At 42.0% G+C, this 25186-nt stretch overlaps 1 protein-coding gene across 1 annotated transcript in view; it reads left to right on the top strand.

The window, feature by feature from the left end:
- The window catches only part of SLC24A3 (solute carrier family 24 member 3), a 327458-nt gene that overhangs the window by 290284 nt on the left and 11988 nt on the right, over window positions 1-25186 (top strand). Inside the window, exons 10-15 of the mRNA XM_066595769.1 lie at window positions 2427-2560; window positions 5315-5475; window positions 6907-7174; window positions 10552-10718; window positions 11487-11601; window positions 15392-15504. Coding sequence (XP_066451866.1) covers window positions 2427-2560; window positions 5315-5475; window positions 6907-7174; window positions 10552-10718; window positions 11487-11601; window positions 15392-15504 — 958 coding nt within the window. The remainder of the gene's footprint in view (window positions 1-2426; window positions 2561-5314; window positions 5476-6906; window positions 7175-10551; window positions 10719-11486; window positions 11602-15391; window positions 15505-25186) is intronic.

Here is a 25186-nt window from a genome sequence, read left to right as displayed (position 1 = left end):
TTTATAGCATTCACAGTGTGGTATAAATATTATGTTACCCTTATTGTACAGAAAATATGACCCTGTCTTATATTAAATTTTGACCCAGAAGAGGCACTGCGCCTTATTTTCGTGAAAGGTCTTATTATACCGCTTTCCAGCGCTCTTGCTGCAGTGCTCGGCCGCCCACTGAAAATTGCTTCCTGGTTACAGGATTCATAAACCCCATTTCCAGGATGCAATGGCTGTGATTGGTTCCCATAACGCTACTCAGCCAATCAATGTAACGCTCGATGAACCAATCACTGTCATCGCATTGGTTCATCGAGTGCTGTGATAATTGGCTGAGCAGCGCTCAAAAACCAATCACAGCCATCACTTCCTGAGGCAGGATTTGTGAATCCTGTAGCCAGGAAGCGATCCTCTATGGGCGGCTGTGGACTGCAGCAAGCACGCTGGAGCTCCTGAGAGCAGCGTGAGGGACCCAGACTGAGCCTGCTAGGTAATATACTGATTTTTTTCTGTAATGCCGCTAGGGTTTATTTAAAGCCTCTTTGAAAATCCTGAAAAATCAGGGTAGGACTTATTTTTGGGGAAACAGGGTACAAGTCATCACGAAATCCATGGAGTTTATATTATGTTTTACCCCTTTTGCGCAATATAAACACTTTTTTTCTTACAAAAATACTTTTTGTGTGGCGCCACATTCCAGGACCAGAGCATTTTTATTTTTCAGCAGATAGATTTGTATAAGGGCCTGTTTTTTTGTGGGACAACTAGTCATTTTTATTGGTACCATTCTGAGGTAAATGCAATTTTACAATTATTTTTTATTTTTGTTTAGTAAAAGCGAGATGATCAGAAAACGGCTATTGTTTTTTTTATTGGAATTTTCCATGATAGATAAATAATGTAATATTTTATGGTACAGGTTGCTATCGATGTGGCAATACCACAGGGCTTTCTGTGTTGCTTTTATTTTTTAATATTTAAAGCCTTGTGTAAAACAGTTATTAATTTTGTATTCTGTATAAACCTTTGGATGCCATGGTCAGTAATGACTGCAGCATCTGTGGGGTTAAACAGTGTAGAGGAGTGATTAAATGAGCAAGTCCTCATAATTTCACTCCTTTTCTGGTAAAAAAAAAACACTATGTGACAATCAGAGAGCAAATATGCTCTCTGACTGATGGGGGAATGATAACACGAACAGAAATTCATAGCACCCCCTTCCCTGGGACTGGGGAATCACAAATCTTCTCTGCTTAGGCTGGTCCCCCCTCCCTTCTTCCTCTGCACACACTGACTAAAAAATTACAGCTGTAAGTTCAATATTCCTGACTCTACTTCAAATAGCTGTAACTCCGGGTCTGTAAAGGCTAGGAACATGATTTCAAATGACAGCAAAAGAATGTCACCAAATGACACCCTGATAGAAATGGAGCTACAGCCGTTTGAGTTAGGATGAGCTCTGGTAATCCAAAACTATAATATTCTTTTACTGCGGAATGAACAGAGCCTATCCTAAACTTCGTGGGGGTGCGGGTGGGGGGTTAAATGATAATATTGTTCTGCATTTCCATCTGAAATGATTAGCATACTGCTTATTTCCCCGGCAGATTTTTTCCGCCACACCTCCAGAAATCCATGCAGAAATTTTCCATGGTACGTGAATGAGGTTGCATTGAATGCAGATTCTCATCAGAATTGATGTGGATTTCAGTGCAGGATTCATGCATGCAGGGTGCAATCACAAGAACAATTTTCCCAAGTGAGTTCTGTCCTATTCCAAGACGGACAGAACTCCCACAGGAAATAAACACATACATTTGAATGGGTTAATTCACACAAGCGATTTTCTCTCGGACTGATCGTTCGAGTTCGAAAAATCGTTGCATGTCCTATTTTTTTTTTGTGATTCTTCTTTAAGAATTGCCCATTGTTTTTTATGGGAGCGTTAAAAAAACGCATCACGATCGCATGCCGTTAGATTTGCATGCGATTTTCATGTGAGAGCAATAGGTTTTTAATGCAGGTTACTATAGGGATCTCATGAAAAAAGAACCAAGAAGTGCAGAGCAGAGAAAAACGCGCGCAAAAAATGTGCATGTAAATAACAAGAAAATAGCATGAAAATCGCATGGGAAAACGGTCAGTTTTTGAATGACCAAAATCGCACTCATCCATGTGAATACAACCTAAAGACAAATTGCTTTCTACAGAGTCGCAATTCTTCCTTCTGTTACAACAACTAACAAGGTTACAAAAGTCAATGATAGAAATGGTCATGATTGGTCGAAATGGGTCTTAAGGATGTTATAGGTTGTTTGCCTGTAGACCTAACTGCTGCTAACCTAGCTTGTACATAATAGCTCAAGATGATGGTTTATTAGGAAATTAGGACCAGCTATGTATAATTAGTAATCCAGACGGTCTCTTTAATCTAGATACAATTCGTCTATACACCAGTGCTTTGAAAAGAGAAAAAAAGGAGCAGGAAACCTGGCAAATGGGCTGGCAAGTAACGCAGAAATAGATGACAACATCAACTGTGATGCAACTGTGGTGCTACTCAAAAAAGGTAGTTGACCTAAATTGTCTAATATGTTATCGATGATGGTATGAATGATGCAGTGAAGCCCCACCTTTCCACCTCTTCTGTCCCTCTTCATTACTTCTGTTGTCATATAAATGTATCAATATCTGTTATTTGTCTTGTATATCTATGGGTAAGGCCGGTTTTACATCCACACTGGAGGTTCTGACAGATCGGCACAAGATAATGAAAGAAAGAGCACTGCATGCACCACTTTTCCAGCTAAAAGTCGGCAGCTGAGCAGAAAGTGAACGGAACCCATTATAGTCAATGGGTTCCATTCGGCACTGTTTGGTTCTGTCATAAGAGGCACTTGTTCGGCCACGGGGATCCCCCTTTCCTGCTCCCTGAAAGGAGCAGGGAACCAGAACCCAATGCAGATGTGAAAGCACCCTTAGTGCCCAGGGCTGCGAGGGGATGTTGAAGGGGTTTAAGTGCACTTTATAGAACTGTTATCTTCTTATGTGACAGATTAATTATTGGGCTACCAGGCACCAGTTCCAAGGTCCAACTGCAACCTCTACACGTCATACTTAGGGCTCTTTCACACGAGCATATATCAACCTGCCGATTTCACGGTTGGCCAATATACGCTGTGATCTGATGCTTTGATTCCAATGCATCAGATCACATGGTTGTATTCCTGCAACATAAAAGCACCAGGCCGGCCAATATAGCACCAGGCGGCTGACTTTTACGTCAGGCCCAAAAGATAATCCTGGACCTGCATGGGCTCCTATGGGAGCCAATGACAGCGGCCGGAGAAGGGAGGTGGCAGGGGGTTTAGCAACGTGACTGCTAAAATCCCTCCCTCTTGTCTCCTCCCCTCTGCCTGATTGCAATGGGAGGGGCGGTATGGGACAAAGCTAAGAGCCCCATCCCGCCTCCTCCCATTGCTGGCTGTGGACAAGGGGTGGGACAGGGCAGAGCTTTTTTTCCCAGTGTGAAGGAGCCCTAAGAGCATTGGAGTGTCGTTTTTTTATGAGTGAAATTGCACATGACTTACACAATAACGCCCTATTCACACAATTATATATATGCAGCTATTTAGCTGTTTTCAAAAATCGTGCAAAAATCTCGACCATCTGAAGAATGGGATTCCAATATATTCATTCAGATGAGTGATTTTTAGGCGCCCAAAAAATAGCAGCGGCAAAAATAGAACGTCGACAACCGTTTTTGGTCGCCAATCTTATACACGGCATCCAAAGATACGTCTTGCCCTTTCTATGGCCGAGATACGCTGGAGACTCCCAGAAGCTCCTATGGGAACTGAAAAAACGGAGGTGGGGGGAGAGTATAGCTGCATCCAAAGCTGGGAAAAGAAGACGGCTGCCTCTATTTAAGCATTAGCAGTCACTCTAAGGATTACTGACGATCAAGGGATTTCCACGCTGCAGCGTAAATGTTTGCTGTGTGAACGACAGAAAACACATGGCTAAAGATCGGGACTTGTTCGCGGCTATTCTTCATTCATGTGATTGTTTTAGCGTTTATGGCCGACCGTGAAAACGCATACGGTCTTGAGAAAGAGGCCTAAAAGGATAATGAATACAGTGAGGTACAAAAACAATGTAATATCGTAAATTACATACTGTAAACTATTATGAGGGGCTTTCAATTCATAAGATGTTCTACATAAATGCATCTACTATCTTTGGCTCTAAATAAAAGTACCTTTACACGATTTTTGTCAGTAGCCTTACAATGTAGACACAGCCCCGGGCAGGGCACCGATCGAGAAGTCGCCCAGTAGTCGCTAGTCGTTTCGTTTCTGCTAAGTGTAAACTTTAAATGACTGCCTAATAGAGATGAGCGAACGTACTCGGTAAGGCCGATTTCGCAATCGAGCACCGCGATTTTCAAGTACTTCACTACTCGGGAGAAAAGTACTCGGGGGCGCTGTGGGGCGGGGTGTGGCGTGGTGGAGCGGGGGTAGCAGCGCTGAACAGGTGGGAGCTCTCTCTCTCTCCCGCTTCCCCCCCCCCCACTCCCCTCTGCAACCCCCCGCTCACCTACAGAGCCCCCGAGTACTTTTCACCCGAGTAGTGAAGTACTCGAAAATCGCGGTGCTCGATTGCGAAATCGGCCTTACCGAGTACGTTCGCTCAGCACTACTGCCTAATAATGTGAAAGGAGGTGGGCGGCCGGAAGAGCTCCTCGGTGCACTGCGCCTTCATTCACTGGTCGATTATCGCTCTGGTGTGAAAGCACAGGAGCGATAGTCGTTGGAACGGCTTTTAAACACTTATGCGCTCAATAGTTATCCCGTGTAAAGGTGCATTAAAGGGGTTGTCCAAGGTGTAGCTTCTCTGTAAAACCTGTTCTCCATGCGCTAACATAACAAATTGGCATGTACTCACTTCTCCCTGCTCCCCGCTGTGTCACATGCTGCTGCTTATGATGTCATGTTTACTGACTGCCCCAGTCAGGATGTCACAGGTGCTGCAGCCAATGACAGAGCTCAGTGCTCAATTCCTGAGCTCTGTCATTGGCTGCAGCACCGGCGATTTCCCGTAAAGCGGGTTTGACTGCAGCCTATAAACAAACATTGGAAGTGAGCACTGAGTAGCACAGCAGGGTGAGGTGGGTAGATGCCTATGTTAGGTTAGCACATGGAGAATGGGTTTTACAGAGAAGCTACAACTTGGACAACTCCTTTAAGTGTTCTTCTAAACTAACCACACCGCCCTTATTTAGTGTTGTAAAGAATCATCACACTTTTGTTATTATTTATAGGAAATTTTCACCGTAAAACCTCAGTGATAATGGTGGATGAGATACTTTCTGCATATCCACATCAACTGTCATTCTCTGAGGCTGGATTGAGGATCATGATAACTAGTCACTTTCCACCAAAAACTCGTCTCTCCATGGCTAGTCGCATGCTGATAAATGAGGTCAGTATACTGAATACAGCAGCTTAGAGGATCTTGTCTGCATGTTAACAGCTGGTCATTATATCATTATTAGTGATAGCATACGCAGAGAATATAACCCACTGATATCACCAACATTGTCCAATTTTGCGGGCACCATAAACAGAACATGCTCTATTTTCCCATACATTTGTGCACCAAAGGTCCCCATAGAAGTCAGTGGGGATGCGCAAATCCACGCACAATATGCAAGTGCATGCGTGAAACACTGCACAATTGCGCAAGAAAAAGAACACATCTGGAACTCATAAGGCTGAACAGCCATTTAAATGTCTGCCTCACGTAAATGAACATGGCCTGCGAGCGCAAACAATGCAGTAAACTACACCGATGTGTGCAAAAAAGACTCGTTCATAGTGCAAATATGTTGTGCTGAGTCACGTGCAAAAATGCATATGCCTGTGTGAAGCAGCCCTAATGGCTTCTTCAGATGGGCGCATTTGCACGCACAAAATATACATGCGCAATGTGCAGAATATAGAATCCCTTGGTGTCAATAGGTTAGTTGTCATTAATGTCTTTTGTGCACGCATTTCGTGCCTTACCTTTTTGTGTACTACGCCGCTAATGTCCCCATAGAAGTCTATGGAAGATACGCAAATGCACAATTCTTTGAAAAATAGAATACTTCTGGACCTCATTAGGCTATAACGCCTTTTAAATCAAGGGGGAGTATTTTGCATGCGCATGTGAACAGGCCCTGCATGCACCAAAAGTACAGTCATATGAGCTGATATGCGTGCAATCAACCTCGTTCACTGCACAAATACGTAGTGCTAAGGTGAGTGCATCTGCACATATGGTCATCTGAAGAAGCCCTGCAAAAAGATAGTACTGTATAACCATATGTATATACAACAAGAGAGAGAGTGTGTATACAAAGGGTATACATAAAGGAAAGACATGCAAATGAGCTGTGAGTGGGTGTGCACATTAGCAGTGCCAACTGCAGTGCCCCCTTAAAAGTCACAGTTATAGAAATAAGCTTATCTAAGCTTTGCCAGCTTTGCGGGAACTCTATTACAGATTTGTATTTCTAGATAATTGTATATGTATATATATATATATATATATATATATATATATATATATATGAGTGTGTGTGTGTGTGTATATATATATATATGAGTGTGTGTGTGTGTGTATATATATATATATATATATATATATATATATATATGTATATATATAAATTTGCCCTTTACAATGTAATAAAGAAGAACTATCTGTCATAGGAAAACTGTCAAACACTGCAATGTGCTCCAAAAAATACTGTAACAAAATGCTAAATCTGAAGCAGACCTAAATGATCTCATCATCAGTATTTCTACAGTAGATTTTCTATTATTCTTAACTCCCTTTCTAATGTCTTTACCGCACTTTTTGTTGCAGAGACAGAGATTAATAAACAGTCGAGCCTATGCGAATGGGGAGTCAGAGGTTTCCATTAAAATTCCAATTAAGCATGCTGTTGAGAATGGTACAGGTCCTGGGATTTCTACAGAGAGAAATGCAAATGGAACACGGAAAGATGAAGATGTTGCTGAAGCCGGCAATGAAACTGAGAATGAGAATGAAGACAATGAAAATAATGAAAATGATGAAGATGAAGAAGAAGATGATGATAATGATGGACCTTTTACACCTTTTGACATTCCTAGTAAGTCTCAGCGGTCTTTTTAATCTCTTCGTATAGTCTAGCATATTTATATACCTCACCTGTCTAAGAAAGTTATGTAACACTGCGGGAAAACGGATCCCAATGCTGCCCCCACTAACTAGTGTAAATAGGATGATTTTACCAAAAACATTGTGAATTTGGATGGTCAATTCTGACTACCATTGGGAGTAAAAATCAGTTGCACTATTTTGCTTTCCAGAAGGCTTCCAATGCAATCAAAGCCCCCAGAATTGCATGGTAATACACCAACACATCTGGGGAACACTGTTCTTCCCAAAAATTGGTCAAAATAGTGTATAGTGGTATAGAGTTCAATTGTAGAAAGTACGCCAAGGTAGACAGCAGAGGTGCTGCTTGTTTTAAAAGCAATATCATAAAGCTTGTAAAGCACAAATTCTCCTCTGTGGGCAGAACAGTCAAGCATGGACCTTCTCCAAGTAAAAGCTGTAGAGCTATTTCTTGTGTTTTAGAAAAAAAATTTGGGGGGGGGGAGGGAAGGAGAAGGAAGAAACATGGCAGAAGCAGAAGAAGTAGAGCAGCCCTTACTTCTTGCTTTATTCATGTTTCCTTTTTATTTATTTATTTTTCTACTTGTTAACTTATTAGTGTAGTTTTATGTAACTTTGACAGCTAACTTTGTTGTTTGCAGAAAACTAGCTGCATAAGACCTGTAAATAAGTCATAGTGGCCTGACTCGTGACTGAATGACGTCTGAGGCCTCTGACACGCACTGTGTGTATTTGCTGTTTCCCTGTTTGCTTTTCTTTTTGTTTTATAGTAAAAGAAAACACCTGCTCACTTCATAAACCCCAATCCCTTGGTGCCACGATATGTAAGAACAGAAGGCCACAAAGTATAGTCTGTATTTTTGTGAGCTGTCCCACTTCTAGCTATAAAAGGTCTTCAAAGAATCCATAGTGGTCAGACTTTGAACGGTGTCTGAAGCCACAAACAGATAACTGCAGAGCATAGTTTGTCTGCCCTGCTGCTATATACGTTGACAGCAGCAGAAATATACCCTCTCCCAATGTACTGACAACATTTTGTATAGGCATATAAATGTGATGCAGCTTTCTCCGTCCTCTGCTCAATTGTAAAATGGCCGCTAGTTACACTGGGCCTATGTTATATATGGCTAGGTCATGTGATGATGTAGGTGTCCAATGAAACTGCTGCCCATATGCAAGATGGAGGACACATTTGGTGATATCAGCATGGCCCCCTGTATCAGGCATTATGGTAAATTTGACTTTCATGCGAGAATCGTCTCGTGGTGTGGCAGCTGGTCATACAAAAGGTGCGATACTGACCAGAGTCAGATAACTAGGAACAAATACACAGATCAGGGAACAGGCTTACACAACAGGAAGGATCAAATTGCTTAGTCATCCTCCCTAGTGGGAAGATTTCTAATATCTCCCGGGGCAACAGGTGATTGGAGGGGGACATATTAGTAGAGCGCGCAGTAGCCCTTTAAGAAAGAGGAGGCATGGTGAGCCGACAGATGAGGCGTGGTGGTGGTGACATAAGCCTCTATTCACACTAGTGATATTTTAAAAAAGACCCCCAGAGTACTTATATGACGTCATGGGGGACATAGATGGTAAAAAAAATAGTTACAAGAATAAGAAAAAAAAAATGTAATTAAATAAAAACATATACAGTATTGCTTTGGCATACAAGTGTAATTCGTTCTGTGACGGAGCTCTTAACAGAAAACACTCGTATGTCAAATCACTTTTCCTCATTGAAATGAATTGAAACGCCATTAATGCGTTCCGGAAACTAACTACACTACATGTAAAAAAAACAAACATCAATACTCACAGCCATTCAATGATGTCATTGAATGGCTGTGATTGGCTAACTCAGCTTTCATTGGCTGATGCGGCACTGGATTAACCGCTGGAGGCGGGGTTTTCAAGCCCCGCTTCCAGGAAGAAATGCTCTATCGGCGTGGAGGAGCACCACAGACCATCACAAGGACCGGAAAGCCGGCGGTAGATGAGTATTAGACACCCCCCACACCCCTCCCCCCGAGCCTCAGCTTGCAAGCTTCTTAAATCGTAACCCGGGTTTCTGCTCTTAAATCAGAGCAAAAATTCCGGAGAGAGCCTGCACACAAGTCAAGAAGCTCACATGCTGAAGCACTCGTAAATCGAGGTACCACTGTATATAAGGAAAAAAGGACCCACCAAAACGATCGCCATATGCACCCTGTAATCCAAAACTATACAAATTATATATCAAAACGTTCAGAACAAAATGAGAAACCCATTCCTGTGCTTTATTTTAACGTAAATGTACTAATTTTAAAACTAAACAACTGTAAATAAAAAAAAAAATAATTGTTAGTTTTTTACCCTAAATAAAACTAAAAAATGGTGAAGAAGTCAGTGAAAAAGGTATAACAATAGCCCCGTGTCACTTGAAAAAAACGCAACAAAAATTATTTTGGTAACTGAAGGAAAAGAAATAGGCTTGGTTCTCACGGGACGGAGCTTGGCAGCACCGAAAAACCGTGAGATTTCTGCGGGAGAGCCGCAGCTTCAAAACCCATGGCATTTCGCAGCGGGTTTTTGAGCGGTTTGGCCGCCAGCATTTTGCCGCGGCTTTCTTTCCCAATAGAGAGGAGTGAGGCCACAGCGGACCAAAAAAAAATTGACATGCCACGGAATTCAATTCTGTGTTGCATGCCCATCTCCACCTGGCTTTGCCACAACTGATTGGCCGCCCCGTTAGGACAAGATTTTTGCAAGATCTCGTCCACATGGCTGGCTAATCCCGGGATTCGGAGTCGCGGGCGAAATTGCCACACGGAAACTCTGCGGCAATTCCGTTCCCTGTGAACCCAGCCTAAAACTACCAAATGGGTAAAATCCCTAAAAAGTGTCTAGTCCTTCGGGACCAAAACACCCTTTTCCTTAAGGGGTTAAGTTGCTTTAAGAAACTGAACTTCTAATGCAGATTCAGCCTTTACATAAACTGTAAAACAATGCTCAATTGCCATCTATGTGTTAAGCCCATATATAGCACATTTGTAAGGGGCAGAAATATTTTTCTTATTGTAAATCTGAGTTGATTCTTCTTGCATTTCAGCAGCATCTCTATGACTTAATAGATACTAAGTAATTGTGTTTTTCTAGAATGTAATTCTCAGTGTCACCAGTGGGTGGCACTAGATGATAGAGTGACAGCATGTATTTAATAAAAAGTTTTCACAGCACTGTGCATCCTAATATTAGGCTGTTCCTTAGATGACACGCTTTACAAGAGGTATTAATGTATCAGAGCAGTGCGTCCAGTCACATTAGTTAGTTTATTCACCATAATTTACTCGTTCTGTCTCCTAACAGCTGGGATGGCCAATAAAGCTAAATGGGTGATCACCTGGCCGTTGTGTTTCCTTATGTACTTCACCGTACCCAACTGTGCTAAACCTCGATGGGAGAAATGGTTTATGATGACATTCATCGCATCCTCTATGTGGATTGCAGCTTACTCTTATGTCATGGTCTGGATGGTAAGTGAAAGGAGCAGTAAAGAGCAGGAAAGGGGAATCCCGAGGGCTGAACGGCTGTGGCTCAGGACGGAACCGAACAGCGCCAAAAGGACCCCATTGATTATAATAGGGTCCATTCCACTTCCGCCCACCTGCCATGCTTTTGGACGGAAGAGAAAATACCGTATGCAACGCTTTTTCTTCTGGTATTTTGCAAGCTGATGCTTGCGATTTTCTCGCGCTTTTTTCTTGGGCGAGAAAAACAATAGAACTTCCTAATGTGAAAAATGCATCACATCACATAAAAATGTGAGAAAACGAAGGTTCCGTAGGGAAACATGAGCAATAAAAAAGAGCAAAACACAGAAAGATAGGACATGCAACGATTTTTGAATCTCGCAACATTATATGAGTGAAAACATCAAAAATGTGAAGGAAACCATTGAAAAGCATGAGTATCATAAATCTGCATTTTCACACACTCTCACAGTGCATGAAAATCGTGCGATTTTATCGCCCATGTGAAACCGCCCTTAGGGTAATAGTAAAAGTTTGGTAATTATGTTTCTTTTACCTAAATAGACATTGTCTTCCCAGCCATTTTATCAATCTGATTAATGAATAGCAACACGGTTTTACTATCAGCTGCTGAGAAGCGACATCAAAAGTACTGCTCACATGTATGTTGTGGAAATCCTGCAGTAATATACCAAAGGTCATAAACAATTGTATAGAATATATTCCTGCACATTGCTTTGAAGAGTAGCTGATACCTTTCTTGATTTCCAGGTTACTATAATCGGGTTCACCTTGGGAATACCAGATGTAATTATGGGCATCACCTTCCTGGCTGCTGGCACTAGTGTCCCGGACTGTATGGCCAGCCTCATAGTTGCAAGACAAGGTTTGTGAACTACATTTCATGTCCCAATTATAGGTTTATTGGATTATATGGAGGGTTTCTCCACTGCTTCCACTGTCCCTCGGATAAGTCGTGTGTAAGTATGTCTGTAAAGCCACATATCACTGAAGGTTTCCCGCTGCATGGCTAGACATAGCAGTAATCAATACCGCCTTTAAGCATACCCTCCAACCTTCTCATTTTTCTTGGTACTGTCCCACAAAACAAACCAGGGAGGGTATGGATTATGCAAATATGGATGTGCAATATGTAAATATCTGGAAGTGGGTATTTCTGGGATATTTGTGGGCTTTCCTTTGCAGATTGGGCACAGCTTAAAGGGGTCATACCACATTAGACCTTTATCATCTATCCGTAGTATGGGTGATAAAAGTCTGATTGGTGCTGAGAATAGGGGTCCTGTGTCCACCTCCTCTCATCACTGTGGGCTCGCAGCACCCACCCGCAGTGATGACGGATTGAAATGGAACGGTAATTGCACATACACAGTGCCGCGCCATTTATTTCAATGGGGCTGATGGAGATAGCAGAGTACAAGCACTCGGCTATCTCTGGCAGTCCAATTGAAGATGAATGGAGTGAGATGCACATGCACGGCCACCGCTCCTTTCAATCTCCTCTTTATTGTTAGAGGGCAGGGAGGAGGAGAGGAGGACATGGGTCTGCTATTCTCAGGAATGCTAGTAGTCTCAGTGGTCATACCTCCAATAATCAGACTTTTATCACCTATCCTATGAACAGGTGAAAAAAGTCTAGTGTGGTTTAATCCCTTTAAAGGAAGTCTGTCACCAGGATATAATCCATAAATGACTGCCAACAGTAGATTAGTGCCACGTCGATATGCAGTGTATTCAATGTAAATGAGTTACAGCTTTTTCTGGTACAAGTGGTCTGCCGCTCGCTCTTCTTCAGCCCCTCCCCTAATGATTGATATCTACAGCTTCAATCAATAGATAAGGGTAGGGTCTAAGGAGGACCGAGTGGTAGACAGCCCATCCGACAGATCGCAATTTATTTACATGGAGCGTGCAGAACATGTAAAAGGACAAATCTCATTGATAGCTGCACTTTAATTAAGACAGGAGGTATCATACTGCATATCAGCATAGTGCTAAGGTACTGTTGGCAGTCAATAATGGTCTGTATTCTAGTGATAGGCTTCCTTTAAAAGAGTTGTATGAATGTGGATGAAAATATTAAAGCTCTTCCTGAGCTGAACAGTCCAATGGGGGAGCCATCAATGATTGATAGCTATCTGTGAATGACTGCATAGAGGTGCAGCTGTAAATCGGTGATAACTCCGCCCATTGGACTGATTAGCTATGCAGAATATGCAGAGGTTTAAATGAATAAAATACAAGTTCTACTGAATATTTTTCCATAAAACTATATATCAATCTGCTCAGCTCCTCCTAGTCTATAATATGATGCCTGCAGTTTGGACAACATGTTCCAACTGACAGATTCCCTTTAAGGCCTCAAGGACATTGGGCACTAAAGCAAAAGGACTTCAAATGGGTTTGTGCGGAGGACCACTATTTAGCCCTGCGGAATATGGTGGCGCTATACAGATAAAGATTATTATTATTATTAGTCCTTGTGGCTCATTATGGTGCCTCCATTAGAGATGAGCGAGTATACTCACTAAGGCACATTACTTGAGCGAGAAGTGCCTTAGCCGAGTATCTCCCCGCTCGTCTCTAAAGATTCGGGGTCCGGCGGGGGAGAGCGGGAAGGAACGGAGGGGAGATCTCTCTCTCCCTCTCTCCCCCCTGCTCCCTGCCGCAACTCACCTGTCACCAGCAGCGCCCCTGAATCTTTAGAGACGAGCGGGGAGATACTCAGCTAAGGCACTACTCGCGCGAGTAATGTGCCTTAGCGAGTATACTCGCTCATCTCTAGCCTCCATGCTTCTCTGTGTGCAAAGCAACACTTCTAGGGAAGAGAAGAGTACTAGGCATAATTTCCATCTGAAGGGGCTTATATATTCTGCTCATGTACATGAGGCCTTACTATGCAAATGAAATAAATCTCCACAAGCAAATTATATCTATATATATAAAGCTGAAAGCCCTCACTGACTCACTCACTCACTCACTCACTCACTCACTCACTGACTGACTCGCCAAAAGTTCTCCAACTTCCCGATGTCGTAGAAACATGAAATTTGGCGCAAGCATAGATTATCTCCAAAATAGGAAAAGAAATTGGGTCCCAACTTGATTATTCAATTCTATGCGCAAAAGAATTAGCGTCCAAATTTTACGTGCGGAATGTAATTTTTTCACTTTCCGGTGTCATAGAAACAGGACATTTGGCATGAGCATTGATTATGTCATAAATAGGAAAAGCGAATGGGTCCCAACTCGATTATTCAATTCTAGCGCAGAAGAATTGGCGTCAAAATTTTACGTGCGGAATGTAATTTTCTCACTTTCCGGTGTCATAGAAACGGGAAAATTGGCACGAGCATTGATTATGTCATAAATAGGAAACGCTAATGGATCCCAACTCCATTATTCAATTCTATGCGCAAAAGAATTAGCGTCCAAATTTTACGTGCGGAATGTAATTTTCTCACTTTCCGGTGTCATAGAAACGGGAAAATTGGCACGAGCATTGATTATGTCATAAATAGGAAAAGTTAATAGGTCCCAATTCCATTATTCAATTCTAGCGCAAAAGAATTGGCGTCGAAATTTTACGTGCGGAATGTAATTTTTTCACTTTCCGGTGTCATAGAAACGGGAAAATTGGCACGAGCATTGATTATGTCATAAATAGGAAAAGCTAATGGGTCCCAACTCCATTATTCAATTCTATGCTCAAAAGAATTAGCGTCCAAATTTTACGTACGGAATCTAATTTTCTCACTTTCCGGTGTCATAGAAACGGGAAATTTGGCACGAGCATTGATTATGTCATAAATAGGAAAAGTGAGTGGGTCCCAACTCCATTATTCAATTCTATGCGCAAAAGAATTAGCGTCCAAATTTTGCGTACATAATCCAAATCTCTCACTTCCCAATGTCATAGAAACATGAAATTTGGCAGAAGCATTGATTGTGTCATAAATATGAAAAGTTAATAGGTCCCAACTCGATTATTCAATTCTAAGCGCAAAAGAATTAGTGTCCAAATTTTATGTACGTAATCTAATTCTCTCACTTCCTGATGTCATTTTATATGAAGGAAACGTCGCATGGTTACCTCCGCGTGGTGTTTCCTGGGTAACGCAGAGAACTATGCAAAATGGTGAACATATGTTTTTCCGGTATCTCTAAAGTAACCACGACTTCATAAGATTTTCCGTGTGAACACCAGATAAACACCAGTACCAAATTAACTCGGGCGAAGCCGGGTATATCAGCTAGTATATTATATATTACTAATACTAATGTAAAAGTAAAGCAAAAATGAAGTATCGATAATAATGACCTATTAAGGGAAGAAATCAACAGTAAAGTATAAGGGATATGTATTCTTGCTCATAAAGTGCAGAATTTAGAGGTAGCATTTTAATTCTGTCACCTATTAGTGTATCAGAATTCAGAAATATAATAAAAACTATTTAATCGTGAATACGATTAATCATTGAAAGGAACTGCAGGCTGAATCCTATTGAAGCGAATGGGACTCAGCCTGCAATACCAGCCTGAGCCACTGAGCAATGTATGGAGCTGTCTGAAACCACCTAGAAGTTGGATAACCCTTTTAATGACTTCTATACATATGCTTATAAATCTCAGTTGAATATTTTTTTCCCTCCTAGGTTTGGGAGATATGGCTGTATCGAACTCCATCGGAAGCAATGTATTTGATATCCTTATTGGGCTGGGGCTCCCTTGGGCATTACAGACTCTGGCTGTGGACTATGGCTCATATGTGAGTTGCTTTCCCTAATTATCTTATTCTGGTGTTGAAAGGGACATTTGTCTAAATATGAAGTCTGCATATCATTTATAACACAGAAAATGTCATGTATTTATGTTTGCAGAGATTAACATGCTGCTAAATGTGAAGCCGGTAAATCCTAGAGATTGAGGAGCTATACTCTGTGGAACACTGACTCATTACATTTTAGCTCCTCCTGTGAGATTACAAATCCTGAAGGGATCAGCCTCAATTTATGGAGATCAGTGTAACAGAGCACTTGTTTCAAGTGCAATCATATTTATAGAGTTACTTATCCTTTTGGGTATACGATATACAGTCTGGGCCGCCACATATAACTATATGTTGCATCCATGAACTATATAGGACAGATATCTCAACAACTAGGAAGCAAATATTAGCAATGTGACAATGAAACAGAGCATTTTTCCATTTGAACATTCAATTGTTTTCTAATTTAAAGCTTTGCTACAAATTTGCAACTACCATAAAAACATCTTCCAGCCATGACTCATCTCTGCATTGACTCCCCATCCTGCCACTACCCACTGCTTTCAGTGTCCCACCAAGTAATACTGCCCCCTCAAAATAATAGTGCCCCCTCTAAGCCTCACAAAGTAAATGTGCACTTTCTGTGGTCCTACAAAGTAATAGTGCTTCCATAAATTAATAGTGCCCCCTGTACGGCCTTGCAAAATAAAAGTGCATTCCCTGTGGCAGTACAAAGTAATGGTGCTCCCATAAAGAAATAATGCCTCCTTCTTTTGCTGTCCCCACAATGTAATAGTGCTCTCATAAAGAAATAGTGCCTCCTTCTCTTGTTGTCCCCACAATATAATAGTGCTCCCATAAAGAAATAGCGCCTCCTTCTCTTATTGTCCCCACAATGTAATAGTGCACCCTGTGGCCTCAATTAGAGTGCTCCCATCTATAGTCCCCATTGATAATGATGCTCATGATGTCACCCTCCACTAGTACTCCTGCAATAGTGCCCCCCTCTGGCATCAGCAATCTGCAATCTCCATTATCTAACCTCTACTAGTAGAAGAACTATCTCCTCTTCTCACACATTCCTCGCTGATACTTCCCACTCCGTGGAGTCGGTGTGCACAGCATAACTCCTTCCTTAGTCCCTACACACATTGTACTAGTAGCTAAAGATGGTTGAGGTGTTAAGCCATATACACTTCAGAGAGTGGGGAACAGCTGCTAGAACTAAATGAGCGGAGGAGATAGTTCTTCAGATAGTCACTGCTGCTGGAAGTCTAAGAGCACGACAGGAGGCAGAGCCATTCAGTCTTAGGACCATTCCTCCTTTTGGGCCCTGTGTAGCCGATCCAGCTGCACAGGCAGTATGTTCAACAATGAGTAGGACATCATCAATCACTCGCTGAGCTCTGTTATTGGCTGCAGCCCCTGTGATGTCCCATTGATCAAGCAGGACTGCAGCTGTATACACAAACCAGAGCAAGGGACCCAGCACCGACACAGGACATAGCAGGATCGGGGACAGGTGAGTATATGACTATTTTTTATGTTACTGCATGGGGAAGGACTTGTACCGGGATCTTGCGATTCAGACAGCCCATTTAAATGTTCCAACATCTTTGGGATTATGTCTTGTGATTTCTGACAAAATCCCAACTCCACTGCACTCATTGTGATGCTGCACAGTGTGGGTGTTACACACCTCATTTTCCATTCCCATGTTTTTTTTAATACAAAAAGGACACTGGCACAGGTGCAATGAATGTAAAAATGCATCATAATTCTTGAATAAGTCCTGTTTGCATCTTTCTTCCAGCAATTGTATTTACTTTGCATGGCTCTGAAATGAACTATGATCCTTTTTCATGTATTTTCCTTTACCAACACGTTCTACAACATTAATTAGCAAATTGTCAGGTTCTGTTTAAAAACATAAGAAAATGGATTTTGGTCATTCTTTTCCCGCCTCCTTCATATATGCTCATTACTGCCTCAGTGTAAGATTTTATATATTCTAATGCGACTTCCCAAGGCAAAAAGTAGCCTCTGTATTAATGGATTCACTTTAAGAAATAATATGGACAAAGCTGATAACATGGATCTTATACCAAGTATGACGGTGTAATAGACAAGGTTCTGGCGTTTCTTGAATGCCTGAGCTGGGGAAAGATACCATCTCTCCTTGAGAAGACCATCTAGTAAGCATGAAGAGACTTAAAAGGCCATGCCATACCCCTCTGGGAAATTTGGTCTGCAAATTGAAAATGGTACATTGCCTCTGCAGCGCCACCTATTAGAAGGCAGTTATCCTACAAGTGAATGTTCAACCTTTTAACAGGCCTTGTAACATGACTGGGAATCAGGGGCGTAGCTAAAGGCTCATGGGCCCGGGTGCAAAATTTATCTTGGGGTCCCCCAACTTCTCTTAACCCCTTAACGCAGAGGTGTAACTTGAAGCTTCTGGGCCCCAATGCAAAACTTGTAACAGGGCGCCCAACTATAATGCTTTATTCATAGTACTGGGCTCCCTATATGGAGAAGAGAGGCCTTATGGGCCCCCTAAGGCTCTTGGGCCCGGGTGAAACCGCATCCCCTGCATCCCATATAGTTACGCCAGTGCTGGGAATATAAGCCAAAGTCAGAGTTCTAATAGGTGGTGCTGCAAAAGCATTGTGCCATCTCCTATTTGAATCCCTTGGTCATGCATCCCCCCTCAGCCCCTGCATATGGTATAAACATAGTGAAGGATTTTCTTCCTCTAAGTTATTGAAGGAAGAATATCATTACACTATCACTCATTCATTGTGGAGACTTCTATTGAGTCCAGTGACCTGCAACCTTAAATGTCTCCTGCATTGAAAATAAAGTGACTACATTCATCGGCATCCACAGAACGAAAATAAGCAAGTTTAGCCGGTATGGCGTCTGCCTAGTGAATTACAGATAATGTTCCAGCACAGGCCAGCTGTGAGATCTATTGCACTCAGTTTTCTTTCCTGGCAGAGTGAATACTTGGCCAGTGTTATTTCCCCAGGGCACACATGCACTGTTAGTTCCAGAGGAGCTTTCTATGGTGCACAACAGCTACTTTCAAGTAGAATCTATTCTGTATATAACCAAGAAGTGGAGACATGAAGCTATTGCCTCCTCTGAGCATGTCATACTGAAATATTCTTTACATAGAGTGCCAGATTGTATCACAATCTTATGGATGAGTTGTCCAAAAACTCGCCAAAAAATTGCGACCCTCTGAAGCAATGAATTCCAATGTATTCATTCAGATGAACGATTTTTGGGCGCGTAAAAGAATCACACTGGGAAAAATAGCACATGGTTTTTATACGCAGAGTCAAAAGATAGGTCTTGACGTATCTTTTGACAAGACATGCAGGAAGCTCCCATAGACTTCTATGGAAGCAGGGGGGAAAAGGAAGGAAGAGGGAGTTACTTGGCGTACAACACTGGGAAAAGAACACAGCTGGCTCTATTTAAGCATTAGTAGTCATTCCGAGGATTTCTGCCGATTGATGGATTTTTGCAGATACGCAACAGCCACGTCTGTGAACGGCATAAAGTATGTGGCTAAAGTTCGGGACTCGATTGCGGTAATTCTTCATTCATGGACTTCACGGAAAATACAGGCACCTGTAAAAACGCATACGGTCGTGTGAAAGAGCCTTTATGGTCAGGAAAGATTTAAGTTATTAGGTTAATTGGATAATTACTAAATCCATTTGAGTCAGCATCTTCTAACTCGACTCATTGACTTCTTGACTACTGTTCACATGCAATCCCAGCTGATCTCTTTTAATCTTTTGTGTCATTCCACATAATTAAAATTCATTCTTTTTATACTGAACCATCTCAATTGACAACTGCAGCTTTAAGTAAGATGTGTGCTCAAAGCAGATGTCACTTCCCTTCCCACACACATAAAATCTTAGTGCCATGGAAAACGTTTTTCTACCCTTGCTTCCTACATTTATGGTGGCCATACACATTTGATGAATGTGAGATGAACCCAACCATTGACCATCTAATCTTTATGATGGTGTCCCAACCCTAACGGCATATGTTAGGGGAAAGAAGACTCATGTTGAACCTCAACATGCTTGATCATTTTGTTATCAGAGGTGATAAGTTGAGTGTGCGTGTATATGAGGGGATCAGAAGAATAGCTGTTTGTCAGACGAATGCTCATTAGACCAATACACAGTACAAGGGCTCTTTCACATGAGCGTATATCGGCCACCGTTTTCACGGCCAGCCGATTTATGCTACTATCTGAGGAGTAAAAACTTGTGAACAGCCATGCCATTCCATCTTCCCTCCCCCTTGATGGCTCACCTCCTCTCTCCTCCCCTCTGGCTGTTTGCTATAGGAGGGGGTGGGATGGGGGTGGAGCTAAGCTCCCGCCCCGTGCCTGAAGCCCTCTTCCATTGCAATCAGTCGGAGAGGATTCCACAAATCAGATCCGCCCGTGGACATGAGGCCTTACATAGGAACACTATGCCTACCTATTGCAGGTTTATGCTGCCTATGTTCTGGCAGCATAGACCCCGTGAGAAGTTCCCTTTCAGATACACAAGCCTCTAAATACATTTGGCCCATATCTGGCAAGTCAGAATATGCGCCAGACTATGAAATGTACACCAGCGATGAGCTGTCTCTGATGATTTCCCTTATGATTTGCACCAGCTTGAGGCTAATTTGACATGAGCAAGAATGTGCGATGTCCCTGCGGATGCGAGGTGGTTTTGTGGTACTTCACGGAAGTAGCGATCCTCTAGTTCGGTTTTCAGCCATGTCGGCAAGTGTTTCTCATTGTTCTCAATGGGAAACTTCACATCGCACTAGCATGCCTTTTCCGGCCCTATTGAAAACATGGGGCGAGATGGTCAGAGGGAACGGCCAAAGACAGGACATGCAACGTTTTTTTCCTGCACCTAGGGATGAGCGAACGTGTCCGTTACGGACACATCCGCACCCGGACACCAGCTTTGCCGAACACTGCAGTGTTCGCGCGTAAGTGTCCGGGTGCCGCCGGGGGGCGGGGAGATGCGCGGCGGCGCGGGCGGCAGTAGCGGGGAACAGGGGGGAGCCCTCTCTCTCTCCCTCTCCCCCCCACTCCCCGCCGCACCCCCCCCCCCGCGCTGCCACGGCGGCCCCCGAACTTTTTCGCCCGAACACTGAAGTGTTCGCAAAGTTCGGTGTTCGGGCGAAAAAGGGGCGGAGCCGAACGTGTTCGCTCATCTCTACCTGCACCGCGATGATGGAAAAAAATTGCTCATTTATATGACCCCATTCAAAAGAATAGGTTTCATATTCGTGCGAGATTTATGCGTATCGTATGAAAGTAGCATGTGGAAGAAATTATAGTAAATCCAAGGAGCTGCGGCAGGTCTTGCCTACTTTTAGAAAAGTGGTATGTAGAGGAGCAAAAGGGCCAACAAAAATCATAGTGTTTATGCAGAAGTAGACTTGTGCAAAATCCTGTGACTTTTTAATGCCAGAAAACTGGTGTAAATGGTGAAGACACGCCTTAATAATATAACAGAGAGCTATCTAACTATATACATGTGTCCTTTAATATACAGACTCTGCATATGTTAAGTCCTAGGTCTTTAGGTAGAGGACCCAGATAAATGCTTTCTTCCAACCACAGCTCTGCTATTTATCGCCCTGGATTCCTGAATTGTGCCCCAGTTGTACTACACAATGGAATAAACGGTCTCTTGCGAAGATTTATTTTCTTTACTGGACACATATTGTGCATGCTGCTTACTTGGAACCTGATGAAGACAATGATACTTTTTTTACATTCAGAAGATTTGTGAAACTGTCTGAAAGAAAAAGGGGTACATTTATAAAGTTTTTACACCAGTTTCTGGCCAAAAAAGTGGGTATTTGCACAAACATTTGCAACTTTTCTATTTTCTGCGCCAGCCCGGCCATTTTTCCAAAAAGCAAGCTGAGCCTTTGGGAGGGAGCGTGGCTGTCCCGGGCTGTCAGATTTATGAAAAATTTACACCTCAAATTGCCTAAATTATGTCAGAAATGTACAATAGGCCAGACCCGGCGTACATTTCTGAGAAAGCGGACGGTTGTGTCGGTATTCGACAAAGTGCAGTCTCACATGAGCGTGTTTGTGTGTGTAAAAATGGTGTGGAAAATACACAAAAAATAGAACCCATTGATTTCAATGGATTTATTCCCTTTTAGTTTTTTTGCGCACGCTTTTATAAGGAGCGCAAAAAAATAGAACATGCTCTATTTTGAGCACATTTGCACATAGAAGTTTCTGATGCAGAATACGCTGCACAATTCCGTAACAGGATAGAACACATCTGAAACTCATTAGGCTGAGTAGCCATTTAAATTGGGACAAGGTAGTATCTTGTATGCAAAAAAACATGCCCTGCGTACACAAAAAGTATATTAAAATGTGTCGATACGCACACATATCTACCTAATTCATAGCGCTAATACGTTGTGCTGATGTGTGTGCAATTGCGCATACACTTGTGTGAAGCCACCCTAATGCATCAAGAAGCCTGCGCCTCTTCATGTATTAGATACATAGTGCAGCAGGGCAAATTATACTATAATAATGATACTTTAGTTCCCTAAAGTCTCTTTATTGCTGAATGTAACCAATCGCAGCACAGCTTTCATTCCTCATAGTGCGCTAGATAATGAAAGCTGCTCTATGATTGGTTGCAATGGGCAACAGAAAGTTTTTCTCATAGACAGTTTTATAAATCTGCCCCAAATTACATTATAAACAAACAGAGAACAACAGCTGTACTTCAAACTAAGCCTGAAAACACATGTTATCATGACATTATTTCCTGTGTGAATTACTTCACCGCAGAAAACTTTTAATAAGAATTGCCAGTTAGATAGGAGTATGATCCTGAAGCATGGACATTTCCAGCTGTTTCATCTAGTTCTGACCTTTCAAAAAAAAAAGTATTGTAATATGCAGAACAATATAAATGTGATTACAATTAATCGGCCCTCTGGTTTTGGGACGAAATTCTGTCCCAGGACAGGAGTGGCAGAGAGGTATATTACCTGCAGTTGTTCTTCTCTGCTGCCCCTCCAATCTGCTGGCTTCAGGCCCCAATTTCTGCTATCTATGCCAGCAGCAGATTTTTGACTAGCTATTGTACACTGCGCACTATTCTTGATTATCCAGAACTGATCACACGAGCAGTTCTGGCCAATCGGAAAGCAATATAGTACATTGGTAGTCCTAACACTATTAATACACTAAGGGGATTAGGTAGTCTGAATTTTGCGTTGGCCATCTAGTATCCCTGAGAATAGAAGCCAAAACTAGCAGATTGGAGAGCCGGCAGAGAAAAAGAACTGTAAGCAATATATTCCCCCTCCCCATCCTGTCCCGGGACATATTTTTGCCCTGATATTGGAGGGTTGCTTTAAGATTTATATACCTATTATATATCTATTTCATGTCTGTCTATCTATCTATCTAATTTCTATCTAATATCTATCTCATATCTATCTATATGTCTGTCTATCTCATATCTATCTATCTATGGTTCATATAAGTTATACATCTCCCTGTATGTACCGTATATAATTGCACACTTTACACACAATTAAAAAATGCATCAAAAACACATGCGGTTTTTTAATAGTATATACAGTTTCTCAAAAACCTCTGTGGTCTTTGAATACGGCATGCAGTTTTTTAAATGTGTTTTTATTAGTTGTGGTTCAAAAGTTCAACAAAAAACATGAACACACCCTAAGGCCACTCTCACACATGTGTTCACATCTATCTATCTATCTGATATCTATCTATCTGTCTATCTCACATTTATCTATCTATCTAGCTATCTGTTTCATATCTATCTCATAAAAGGATCTGGGAATGAGACTTAATAGCTGTCTACAAATATCTGAAGGGCTGTCACAGTGCAGAAGGATTAGCCCTATTCTTATTTGTACAAGGGAAGACTCGAAGCAATGGGATAAAACTGAAACGGATGAGGCACAGTGAGGGTGATTAATGACAGGAACAGGTTACCACAGGAGGTGGTGAGTTCTCCTTCAATGGAAGTGTTCAAACAGAGGCTGGACAGACATGTGTCTGGGATGCTTTAATAAATCCTGCATTGAGCAGGGGGTTGGACCCGATGACCCTGGAAGTTCCTTCCAACTAGAATGGAGGTCTGTTGGCTCTATGGGAGCGGTGGAAATCCTAGTGATCATTTATCAGCTATCCTTTAAATATATGCTATATATAACAACATTTCCCCTAGTGACAACTAATGATTAGAGGTTTCAGCAAACAGATACTCTGCAATCAGTGAGGGAGTTCCCTCAAAAAGGGGGTTACCACGCTCTAATTTACATGCAATTCAGAATAAACGAGTGTTTGCTTACAGAGCCACCTCCATACAGCCCAGTGTATAAACTGGCTGCATAAGACTCTGTATATATACCATACATCCATATACGGTACATTACTGGAAACAAACAGCCACATCTTTACAGACTACTCAGGGATTCATAAAGTATAATTTTTATAACCTGTAGATGTCACTATTCTCATGGCTTTACATATGAACAGCTGTCCCACGATCTAATAGTTCTGTGCACAAAGATACAAAAGTAACATCTGATCTGAGTGCTAAGAGACATTGTTACAATAAATCCTACCAAAGAATAAAAAGCAAACAATCTAGTCAGACAGTAAAAGCTTGGTTTACACACACAGATTACGAAGCAATCCAACGGATCTTACGATGATGAAATTGGCCTGAGTTGGACGTTTCTTTCAAGTATAAAACTAAATAAGAGAAGACTACAAGTTCTAGTTGGTTTTCAGCAGCGGGTATGGGATTGGTACACATAACTTGATCTTAATCCCAATTAGGGTGGTTTTACACAGGCAGATAATCTACCCAAGTCAAGAAGCACTGACCGAAAATGAGCATGTTGGTCAGCGCTTGATCTGTATACATGGGCAGATGATTGCAGTATCTGAATGGACAATTGTTATTACAATCAACATTCCTATAGCTATGATTGGCCACCTGCACATCTCCTTGTTTGTATGGGAAAATGAGTAGCCAACCAGACTGGAACTCATATCTCATTAATAAAGTGATTGGTAAGTATATTAATTAGTCCACTATAAATTACATGTCAATTATACCCTGGGGAAATAATAACAAGTTTCTAGAAAGTGGCTTTTTAAACTCAGAAAACCCCTAGTGAGAGCGGGTTCACATCTGCGCTGGAACCTCCATTTGGAGATTTTGTCACAGATCCAGCACAAAATACTGGAAGAAATAGCTTTTTTTTCTTCTTGTGAAATGCCGGAGTGGAAACCGAGCAGACCCCATTATAATCAATGGGGTCTGTTCAGCGCTGTTTGGTTCCGTCATAAGACGGGGCTGTTCGGCCAGAGGATACCCCTTTCCTGCTCTCCGAACAGAGCAAGAAAATGGAATCCCTACTGCAGATGTGAAAGCAGCCTTAAAAATGCTTTTTATTGTATTTGAGCACAGTCTAAACAATAACTATTTATGTATGCATTGTAGGAAATGGCTATTCATTCAGTAGCATTCGACAAAAAAATGCTTTGACTTAACCCCAAAGCACTGCCCAAGATATGCTAATAAACATTAGCATGACCTCCATGTGG

Source organism: Eleutherodactylus coqui, chromosome 3 (genome assembly GCF_035609145.1).
Source record: "Eleutherodactylus coqui strain aEleCoq1 chromosome 3, aEleCoq1.hap1, whole genome shotgun sequence".
NCBI lineage: Eukaryota > Metazoa > Chordata > Amphibia > Anura > Eleutherodactylidae > Eleutherodactylus > Eleutherodactylus coqui.
The sequence above is the reverse complement of the archived record's forward strand: the minus strand, read 5'-3'. Positions and strand labels throughout refer to the sequence as shown.